At 41.1% G+C, this 12,186-nt stretch overlaps 1 protein-coding gene across 2 annotated transcripts in view; it reads right to left on the reverse strand.

The window, feature by feature from the left end:
* Positions 1-12,186, reverse strand: part of MTUS2 (microtubule associated scaffold protein 2) — a 447,573-nt gene that overhangs the window by 143,114 nt on the left and 292,273 nt on the right. For both annotated transcript variants that reach the window (XM_090273746.1, XM_090273747.1), the window contains exons 5-6: positions 12,034-12,132; positions 4,950-5,161 (exon numbers count right to left, since the gene is read on the reverse strand). In XM_090273746.1, the coding sequence (XP_090129872.1) occupies positions 4,950-5,161; positions 12,034-12,132 (311 nt within the window). The remainder of the gene's footprint in view (positions 1-4,949; positions 5,162-12,033; positions 12,133-12,186) is intronic.

Genomic DNA, 12,186 nt, shown 5'->3' on the forward strand with positions numbered 1-12,186 from the left:
AATGGCATATTTCTCAGAACTAGAACAAATATTCCAAAAATTTACATGGAATCACAAAAAAGACCCAAATAGCCACAGATATCTTGAGAAAGAACAAAATAGAAAGAATCACACTACCTGATATCAAACTATGTTACTGGCCACAGTAATAAAAAAAAAGCATGGTACTGGCATAAAAACAGACATATAGATCAATAGAACAGACTAGAGAGCCTAGAAATAAATCCATGACTTTATGGTCAATTAATATTTGACAAAGGAGGCAAAAACATACAATAGGATTAAGCTAGTCTATTCAATAAATGATATTGGAAAACTTGGACAGATACATTCTATAAAAAGAAACTAGACCACCTTCTTACACCCTACACAAGAATAAACTGAAAATGGATAAAAGACTTAAATGTTAGACTCAAAACTATAAAAATCCCCACAAAACACTTAAGTAGTAAAATCTTGGACAGTTCTCATAGCAATATTCCCCCCCCCCCTCCCGATATATTGCCTCAGGCAAGGGAAACAAGAGAAAAAAAAATGGGACTATATCAAAGTAAAAAGTTTTTGCATAGCAAAGGAAAGCAACAAAATGAAAAAACAACCCACTGAATGGGGAAACATATTTGTCAATGATACATCTGATAAGGGGCTAATATCCAAAATTTATAAGGAACTTATACAACTCAGCACCAATAAAACAAACAATTCAATTAAAAAATGGGCAAAGAGTCTGATAGACACTTCTCCAAAGAGGAAATACAGATAGCCAATAGACATGAAAAAATGCTCAACATCACTAATTATCATAGATGTGCAAATTAAAGCAACAATGAGATATTATCTCACACCTATCAGAATGGCTATCATCAATAGATCAACAAACAACAAGTGCTGGCGAGGATGTGGGGAAAAGGGAACCCTCACACACTGTTGGTAGAAATGGAGATAGGTGCAGCCACCGTGGCAGGCATTATGGAGGTTCCTCAAAAATTAAAAATGTAACTGCCTTATGACCCAGCAATTCCACTTCTGAGAATATATTTGAAGAAACATGGAACACTGATTTGAAAGAATATATGCATACCTATGTTCACTGCAGTGTTATTTACAATAGCTAAGATATGGAAGCAACCAAGTGCCCAACAGTAGATGAATGAATAAAAAATATGTGGTACATTTACACAATAGAATACTACTCAGCCATAAAAAAGAAGGAAATCTTACCTTTGTGACAGTATGGATGGACCTGGGGAGTGTGGTGCTAACTGAAATAAGTCCATCAGAGAAAGACAAGCACCACATGATTTCACTTATATTTGGAATCTAATGAACAAAATAACAAACAAAATAGAAACAGACTCATAGATACAGGTATCAGAATGACAACTGTCAGAGGAGAGGGAAGTTGTGGGGCTGGGTGAAAAAGGTGAAGGGATTCAGCAAGGAAAACAAAACTCATAGACACAGACAACAACACCGTGATTACCAGAGGGAAAGGAGGGTGGGGAAGGTAGAAGAGGGTAAAGGGGGATAAATGGTGTTGGAAGGAGACTTGACTTTGAGTGGTGAACACACAAAACATATACATATAAGGTATTATAGAATTGTACACCTGAAACCTATAAAATTTTATTAACCAATGTCACCTCAATAGATATAATAGAAATTAAGAAACCAAAAAGAGTGGACTTTTCATGAATCAGGCAGCAACAGAAAAATTCACATCATTTCACTTGACCCTCAGAAGTGCAAGTCCCTGAGAGTCACACTCATTACTACACTACCTGGAGGTCTGGCGAATGTACTGCAACAGACTCATTTGGTGGGTGGTAAGGATCATGCCTTACTGCAGGTGCAGAGCTGCCTCGAAGCAGCACAAGCAAGAGGCTGGTGTTGGCACCTAAATGTGGCATCTTAGAATTTCTGGACACTGGGCTTAGGCTGTGTCACAGCTGGCAACATTCACAGCCACTCTGCCAGGAGCTGTAAAGCATGGGGCAGGAATGGAAGATTCTTATCCAGCTTCTAAGTCCTTTTTTCTAGTGACTTCACATACATTGAGACTGACTTCCAATATATACTTAACAGCATCAGCATATTCTGGAAAAAGTATAAAGCAGCAGTTAAATAGCTCAGTTAGAAAAATTACTCCTTTCTTAAAGTACACTCTCAGGCAAAAACCTTCACATACATATAGAATGAAATAAGAGAGATTTGTACTGTTTTAAATGTATGTTTTATATCTCATCTATGTCTTATTCATCCTGCTTGAGAGTGAAATATTTGAAGGTAGGGCTTTGTCAGATTTCCTTGTACTCTAAAAGAATGTTTTATCGAATATTTGTTCAAAGTTCCTTCACTCATTAATTCACAACATTATCACAATAGCCTTGTGAAGAGTTATTGGTCCTATTTGAAATTGAGGAGACTAAGACTCACACAGAAGTGACTGAGTTAGCAGGGGTCCAAACAAAGGCCAGAATATTATTACCTTTGGTGATGATGACAAGGCTTAAAAAGGGCCAGTAATTTGCTGGAGATCCATAGGTAGAAGGAGGTGGAGATAGGACCAACTCCTGGGTGGCACTGCACCCTTTCTCCACTGTGCTATGCTTTGCAGATGAATAGATAGAAAAGATGGGTGTGTTAAGTTCCAGCAGGGTCTTCTACCAGAGGAGTAAGAAAGATGCTGTCTTTTTAGGCTGGGTAGAGAGGTCATGCTTTTCATAGTGGGCATGCAGGGCTGTGACCATTTCTCATACATAATAACAATGCATTGGCTTCCCACAGGAGTTGCTCTGAGCATCTAAGGATCACTGGCCCTTGTCACAGAGGCTCCGTCATTTGAGGCTTCCAGGTGTTTCACCCCACCTCATACCTCCCGGTCTCATCCGGTATTACTGGCAACCTCTCAAGTTAATTGTCTTAAATCACATCGGATCTATGACAGCCTGTGTGGAGGCCACTTACGTTCAATTACAAACTTTTTTTTTTTTAACTTGTCCATTTTTTCTTCTGGGGTTTATCTGGAGAGAGAGTTGAAAAGAACACACCGTGTGGGAGGTGAAATGTCATAGTCATTTGGGAGGCCTGTCTGAAGTTGCTGGTTGTGATTTACTGAAAAGAAAATGAAATTCATGTCTGCCATCCATCTTGCTGAAACGTCAGGACATGCACAGCTCTAATAGTAGGAGGGCCAATGGAGATCCCTGCAAACCACCCACCAGCCCTTTTGGTCCCTGATTTAAGAGCCATGTGTGTGCTGCACAGAAATAAAACTCATGGTCCATGGGCCAATAAGGAATTTTCCTGGGATATAGAAATACACAACTACAGGAAGCTGACTCAATTTCAGCACAGAAACTTTCTTCTCTGCCATGATGCAATATATGGGGTCCAAAAGTTCCCACTGGAAAACACAGCTTGTATTACTAATATGTTATATCAATGTCTACCCATATAAAGACTTGATCAAGGATTTGCTATGACTCTGTGAAAGAAGAATGAAAGGAATAACAATGTAAATGTTATCATTGAGCTACAGCGAACAACCCTGTTTTCCTCTCTATACTAAAGACTTGGCAGACAGTCAACGGAAAATACACATCCAGCTGAAGAACAAAAAACATGCCACTCTTTCTCTAGTAAGAAAAATGCTCACTGTTTACCATGGCAGACCAGGCCTCTTCAGCATCTCAAAAATGTGTTCGTAATTTTAAATCTTACAGGGGTGGGGTATACAGCCACTTCAGCTGTTCAAGGATGACACCAACAATACTAGGCCAGAAAGGAAGATATGAAATTCAACCTAGCATGTTACTGCTGGTGGTAAAATTTTGGCTAAATTTTGGTAAAATAAAATATGTTCATCTTGCCCTAGGTTACAACAAATTGGTAATTGGCTCTTTCTGCTGAAAGCTTTAAGGAAAAAAGAACACAGAAGCAACAAAATTTAGCTAGTACTTCTGCAATGGGGACGAAGGAAGGCAGAAGGTATCATAAAAGGTCAAAGAGTCCCCCACACGTCAAGATTCAGATGACAAATAAAACCAGTGGACATGGTGCTGCTTAACATTTTTGATTTTCTTCTTTAAATTAGCCAGGAATTTTGTTAGTCCATTTTCTTTTTTGGAGAGCATTTATATTGCATTTTACTTCTTCCCATTTATAGATACCAGAAGGTCCATATGTGAAACTGAAAATGCCCAATTGGTTTTTAATACACTAATTCATAACATTTAAACCTCATGGGTAAATGTTCACATTCTCCCCCAAACATGCCTTGACTGCCTCACAGTGGGTCACTAATACTCTCACTCAGACCCTAGGCTTCCCCTAGCCTCCAATCTATGTCAACGGGAAGCTCAACCACTTCATGGTTAATAACACACTCTGCATCTGGGTGGCTCCAGGGCTTCTGGACACTTACTTGCTAAGAAGAAGCCAGCCCTGTCTGCATTTCCAGAAACAACCCAGGGAGCAAGGAGGTCTCACTCAGCCCCATGTGGCCCTGGGAACACTGAACAAGCATTGAGGAGATGCTCCAGGCATAGTCCATCCCACCAGCAGCCAGCCCTGCCTCCCTGTGACCTGAAATTGGCAGAAATTTTAGAATCTGGCCATCTCTTCTCTGCAGGGCAAACAATCACATGCTCCATTTTCTTCAAAGATGTCATCTTTGAAATGTTCATTTCTGTCCTTTTCTTTTTGACACAATTTTCCCTTTTGGAATCAGGTTAGTAAATCATCCTTTCCAAACTAATTTCTTTCACACGTAACTATAAACTTGGCTCCCAAACATGTTGCTGGATATTTTATAACCTCCTGAAATTCAAATCTCTAACCCACATTAACACACCGCACACATGCACACACACATAAATATCCATCACCATAATTGCCCTCTGCCCAAACAAAGAGAGCCCTTCAACATTCACAGAATGTGGTCTCACCTTTCCAAAGAAGTGCTGAGTGGACACTGCAAGCACCTGGAAGCCCCGGATGGCCCGTTTCAGCTCCGCCTGCATGAGGCCCAGCTGCCTGGCCTGCTGCTCACTCCTCTCCTTGAGCCGCTGAACCAGCTGCCGCTCAGCCTCGCGGGCCTGCAGGTCCGGCTTGGGGGAAAACCCATTCCGGGGAACTGTGCTCCTCTGCTTCGGGTGTCCTATTTAGAAAAAAAAAAAAAAAAGGAAAAGTCACTTGCGAAATAACATCCAGCCCAAATGGGACAACAGCTTCTTATTACAGGATTTTATCAAGAGCAAGCAGCCAAAAAGAAATTGCCATGATTGATCATTGCAGGTATTAGAAAGAAAAAATACAGGGACTTAAAATATTTGCTCTGCTTATGTGGTTCTAAGTGCAAGGTTTCATGCTTGGAAGAAGAATAACAGACCAAATTACCAAACTTCTTTCAGCTTCCTCCATTTCTTCCAAATCTGCTTAGAGAGATTGGAGCAGATGTTTTACCTTCAAGGGAATTACTCTTTGAAAATGGCTAATGGCAAATAAATCAATCAGTTCAGGTCAAAGTCACAGTTGTAACCTAGCAAACTTTTAACTGAGCATCAGGGAGTACTGCCCCCATGCTCTTCCCTCTAGTTACCCTTCTAGTTACCCTTTCTTTAATGTCAGGTTTAAGCCACACCTCTGATGATCTCTGCTCCAGGGTTTTCTGGCTTTGAATTTCTACAGCATCAATGTCCTCCAAAATCTTTCCCCATGCGACCACTCAGAGCACCTCCATGGCTCAAGGTCCTGTCCAAGCCACCATGACCTCTCACCTTCTCATGGGAAGCCCTGATTCTTCTCATTTTTCACTGCACAGCAGCCAGAGTGATCTTTATAAATATAAAACAGCCCATGACCTGTGTAGATGGCTCTATCTTCAGCCTTGCTCCACTGTAGTAAGAAGAAACGGCTCATTCTTTTCCACGGCCACAAAGCCTCTGAGATCTGGTTCCTGCCAGGCAAATGTTAGGTGTGCACGTGTCATCCAGGGTTGTGGGGGATGCAGGGGAAAGAATCAGAAACTCTGCCTGAGGTTGGGGGCAGAGTGGGGGAGGCTTTGAGAAGTGATGGTGTAAAGGCAAGGCCCAGGAAAGAGCACAGAGACAAGCACTGTATCATGGTCTAAGACCCATGGGCATGCAAGGCTCTTCCTTGGAATTGCTGTCCTTCTTGTGGGAATTCGGGCAGACCTGACACCCAGAGAACCTCTGTGGTGCATGATGAACTTACATTCCAGAAGCACATTCTTTCCTTTGCCCAAGAAGATCCTGGAGGACATGACATAGACACTGACCACACAGTCATGAATAAACTTTAATATTTCAAACATTCTTATGACTCTGCCTGTCCAGAAAAGATAGCCTCTCTAGTACCTGTTGTACAGACAAAGAAGAGTAATGGGCTTGGAACACACAAGTGGTCTCATTGATACAGAGAGATCTGATTAAGATCACTGAGGAGAAGTAGGAGGGGACATAGGAGGAGTTTGCTGAGGCAATGGAAAGCAGTCTAGGATGGGATTGGTTCAGGAGCTGAATGCCTCCAGAACCAATGGAAGTAAAAAGAGGGCTGGCTCTTTGGCTCATGAGCTTTTCTGGCTCCTGGGCTAGCTTGCTCTCAGGCTCTGACTCTGTTTCTGGCTCTGGCTCTGGCTCTGGCTTTCTGACTCCTGGGTTAGCTCTCTATGGCTCTTGGGCTCTTCTTCCTTGAGGATGCTGATGAACATGCTTCAGCTGCCTATATTTTGGATGGGAAGGAATGCAGTCTAGGGTTGGGCTGGTCTGGCAGAGAGTGGTAGCTTTATTCTTTGGGTGTCTTAGAGGGAACAGGTTCTGAGGCAGCCTGCCATTCTTCCAGAATTGTGAAGCTTTCATGTATTATGTTGTCTTAGTCTGTAAACCAACCCTCTAAAAACTAACAGGGGGAAAGATAGGAGAACTAAGGTATTATTGATAGGCTTAAGTGATAGCTTTTGAATAGAGATGCCTTCTTTTTATCACCAAACCTTTGCCTCTGGAATTTTGCCTAGATGGTGGCAGTGGGCAGCAGGACCCCAATTGCTGTTCTGCAACATCATCTTTTAAGGGAAAAAGATGGTTAATTGCCCTAACTACTTCTGGTTGTTAATTGAATGGCAACCATGAAAATTTTAATTAAATCTCCTACCTGTTAAGAAATCATCAGAGATTGCAATGTGATCTCCAATAGGACATACCTTAAACTGCATGACTTAATAGTATGGTAGAATATAAACTTATTGCTTCTTTAAAACTGTCTTTATGACAACAGAGTACACAATGTTCCAGAAAATTCACTTGCACATTGTAGGCAAATCAATCTTAATATGTACTTAATCCCAACATCCTCAATACTGAACACAAAATAAAAATAACTACCAACAAAATATGCAAGATTTACTGCACTCATTAAACTCTAAGGCACAGCCTAAGACCTAAGGGATTTTTTCATGATTACTGTTTGCTCTTTTATTGCTGTGGCTGGTGATTTTATAAAACATGCCAGTATTTTAATTAATGTATTGACACTGATATAAAAGAAGATACTTCTTTTAGAAATCTGAAGGAAATAATAAACATACCTCTAGCTCAGTGAATTAGTTAATTGCAATCTAGGGCACATGGAGTCATGTCTGAGCTTGTTGGTATTAGTAAGCATTCATGTTGTCATGTACTTTTGGCTGTCAGATTTAGTCCCTGTTATCATTATTATTATTGTCAATATCACTATCATCATCATTATTAGGTTAGCAATTACAGTCAATGGTAAATAGACAATAAAAAGGGTTTGGCAAAATCCTATTCTTGGTGCTGAAGGGAAACAAAGTCTGACACCTCTAAAATAGACCTTTGGATATTGATTATCTTGAGCTGGTTATTAAGAAACAAAAGACTCAGAAAGAATCTTTGACTTCCCCTTTTACCTGTCTAAAGGAATTTAGATAGAGGATCTGGTCCAGGAAGGGAGCCATCATCCTAGATAACTGCAGTTTAATCTGAACCAGGTGTGAGGGACAGGGAGGGACCTAGCACAAGACCCCTTTGATCAAAGTCCTCTCTATGTCCCATTGTTAAAGATGGCTCATCAAACATTTGTCTACCAAACATTTGCTTTCCATCTCTGTGTGAGTGGTCCTCCTGCCCTTTGAAGTCCCAAACCACAACCCTCCCCACTTTCTCTTTAGTTCAAGATGATATTTAAGTCTCAACTGTGCAATGCCTCTTTGGGTCTCATATCTCATGGCACTCCTGAATGTAACATTGCTTTCATTGACATATGCAATTTCAGTGTTCTATTGAACATCATTACACTCAGTCCTCATTTCTATTCCTGGGGCCAAAAACACATGTTTGATCTAAGACAGAGGGTTCCCTGAGAACATCAGCTTTTGGGATCAACACAGCAAGCAACAGTTTAGCTCATCTGCGGCACCAGACTACCTTAGAAGCCAATGCTTGTTTGGGACTCCTGGCTGGCTGCACATGTGGCACCCAACCGATGTCCCAGCATAGACTAAAGTTCTGGACCCAGTGCTAAGACCATAGGAAGGAAATACAGAGGAACTACTGCTTTTAGATAAAAAGGGTTCTGCCATTTTCTGAATATATCAAATTTTCGCCTAGGACTAATAATCATTTTACAGTCAGTAGCACAGTTTTGGTCCTCACTAAAAACAGCATTCTTTCTTGTGCTGTCAATGTTTGTTAAGTACTTCTTTAGTTAACTCCACTTACTTTCCTGTCTGCCCGATGTGAGACCATCCCCAGGATAGCGCATAAGGACAGCGGCCCGGGTTCACCTACTCTCTTGGGGATGGAGAGCTTATTTTGAAAGATGACTGACACACAGCCAACTTTCACCTGTTTCATTAAAATTTAAGGAGGATTTTGTGTGCCTCTGCTGTCTTCTCTTAAGAACCAGCTATAATGAAGCTAAATAAAAATCTGCTTAGGAAGTAAGAGACCGATGGAACCATGAGATGAAACACTCTCCATGGCAGGACCACATGGAATGCGTAGAGCATGTGGTCAGCACTGGGTGGGTGTGGTGACAATGTCTCACTTCGGATTTCTCTGGAAGAGCTACCATGCACACTTTAATGCAGGGCACGCCATGTCTCCTGAAGACACTTCTAGGTGCTTAAAGGTTTTATTATCACTTTCTTCCTTGTCTCTTGCAGTATTTACATTGCTTCTGAGGTGCCTGATGGTTCCAAGCAGGTAAGCATGTCAGTGACCTCTCCCGGCAGTCTGGCAGACCCTACTTACATGGATTCAGTCTCTTTTCAAAACATCAAAGCTCTGGCCTCCTCCACTATCCTAATTTCCTCCCAGTTTAATTAGGACACTGACAATAATGAATAAAGATCTTTAAAACAGGGCTTATCAATGGTTTTAGAGTTTTTAATTGAAATGAAAAAAGACAGTAGAAATACCAGCTTGTTATTACTGTTTGCCTATTGTAAACCTTCCAGTTGTTGATGAAACATCCCCAGTGTATCTCTTGGATATGAAATGTAGGAGCAGAAATACCCAGACCAGCATCTTTCCATGACCAACAGACAGCTGATTTCATATGCATGCTTCATGTTGTGGGCTTTGGATGGGACCAAAATACTTGACAGCTTTTACCGAGCACCTCCTCTACTCCCAGGGCTCTTAGCACTGAAGCCCACGTAAGCCCATTGCTGATCCCCTCTACAGCATCTCCAATGGACCTCATGGGTTTGGGAACACGTGCTGAATCTAGAGCATCCTCCTATTACCTCCATCTTGGCCCAACCACAATTTCTCTTTAGCCATCCTGCTGGCTCCATAATGCTGGTCAGGGACAGGTAGACTTTATGATGACCTCAGTGACAACCGGCAACTCAGAGGAAAATGCCAGTAACTTTATAGTCTTGTAAGGCTAAATACAAGTCATGTGCATGTAAAGACTGAGCACTGGGGAGAAGAACAGCTCTGGTTGCAGAAGAGAATATTAAAAATTCATTTGCAGCCATCTGGCACTATCCAGAGGATTCTAATAGATGTAAAAGCTTGGTTTAATCTTAAAGCTGGAAGCTTAACTGACATGATAACAAACAAAATGCAGCACCAGAAAGGGCTCATGACCTTAATACTTGTAAATAAGAAAGAAAAGTCTCATAGGACACAACTTTGATGGCCTTAGGGAAGTGTTTCATGAGTTTGGTCAGCACCCTAACAGGAAGAAAACCTGTTTCTTGCAGACTGGCACCCGCAGGACAGCCCCGGGGGCACATGCGCCTGTTCCTGTGTGGTCTTGGACAGGCGTCATGTTTCTTAAACTGATCTAAATTTGTTTCAGAATATTGTGTCTGGTTGAACATTCTTCTCCTGCTTAGGACTGGCACTGTTTGCCTGGGGTGGGAAGTGGTGGGAAGGGAAAGAGAAGGTGGCAGGGTGAGACGTGCCCCCAGCCAGCCCTGAGCCTGGGTGAGGGCCGGGATGGCATCATGCAGGGCTTTGTTCATGCACAGTCATTATGATATCTTTTAGTTCATTTCTAATATTTTATTTTTCCCTTTCTCCCATCTCCCTCCCCGCCTCCCTTTCTAACTTCCCTGTTTTCCTCTGTTTTTCCTTTCTTCCCCTTTTTGCCTTCATTTGCAGTGATGGAAAATACTTTTACTCCTCATTCCAACTTTTCCCACTCTTTCTGTTTTAGAACGATATACTCCATTTTATTGGTTATCCTAGAAGTTTTAACTTAAAGTCTAAAAGTACACAATACCTTTACTTCTCCTAGAATATAAGGACCTTACACATGGTGGCTTATTTCCTTGTGTCTGCAAGAGTTTCACTTATATTTTTCTAAGTGGACACAAGTTTTATAGCATTTTGAATGGAATTTTCAGACCACAGGCGTAGCATGGACACCAGTTCTCAAATTGTGGCAGGGCACATATATATGGGATAAGGAATTCCTCAGGGAGGGCTGGTTGCTCTTCACCCTTTCTCAGGAGCCAAAGCTGCAACCAGTCAGGCCCTTCCTGCAGGGTGAGCTTTCTTTCTCTTTCTACTTCATCCAGGAGGGTGCTGCCCATCATAAGTTCCAGACTGACCCATGGTCCTCCATCTGATCTCCCACCCTGTTAGGTGCCCAGCTTTGTTGGGGCTTTGACTTATTTCCTATACATTATTAATTACCCATAAATATTAATGTTTTCTATTCTCCAAGCTTTCTAATTAATAGCAGAGCAACTAAGAATGCAGTTCTGGGATTCTGAGTGTTTGGGGCTCAAGCCAAGACTCTACTACTTACCTCCTTTGGCTTTGGGCAAATTAATGAACATCTGTGTACCTTGATTTCATTACATGTAAAGGAAAGGGCACTGCCTCACAGGTTACTATGGGCATGAAATAAATACATCAATCCAGTTAAAGAGCTTAGGACAGTGTCTAGCATACAGTGAGAACTCAGACATGAACTGTTAATTTACTGTTAAATTACTATTTTTGTGCTTAAAGAAAATGTGCTGAGGTTATATTGTATTCTATTCTACAAAGGGGCTACTGCCTTACAATATGAACTTCCATAATAAATAATTTTCAACTTTCAAGTGACATTAGGTAGTTCATTTATGTCTGAATGTAAAGAAATGGCTTCTACACTGACAAAATAACAAGCATTTGATATGCATTGTTGCTTTGTTTTTCTTCCTTTTAGAAAATTTTATCTCTTGAGGTTAGACTTTCAAAGTTTGTTTTACAATTATAAATTATTTCTACATGCTGTTGGAATAGCAGATACTCCTACACAGAAAAGATTCTACCACTTAAATGCAGCATGATAACATTTTGGAGAAAATGATGCCAACAGCTGGTTCATTTCATCTAGAGTCAGAACACACTAGTATATGCATGTCAGGCCTGAACAATTCTGCATATCACATGTGCTGGCATTGCTCCATTAATAACACCAGAACAAATAAATTTCAGGTTCATGTCTTCTCCCCAAATAACACAGATCACATTTCCCAAATACCTGGTGAGTGAAGCTTGGTGGTTGAAGCTGCCACTCTCTTCGGAGATGAAACAGTAGGCTTATGAGCATCTTGATCTTTTTGTAGTTCTTTCTTTGTTCCTATATGTAATTAAAAAAGAGAAACAGAAGGAAAGCAAACTAGTTACAACTGAA

The sequence above is a fragment of the Furipterus horrens genome, unplaced genomic scaffold, assembly GCF_987537825.1.
Source record: "Furipterus horrens unplaced genomic scaffold, mFurHor1.1.pri manual_scaffold_4, whole genome shotgun sequence".
Taxonomy (NCBI): domain Eukaryota; kingdom Metazoa; phylum Chordata; class Mammalia; order Chiroptera; family Furipteridae; genus Furipterus; species Furipterus horrens.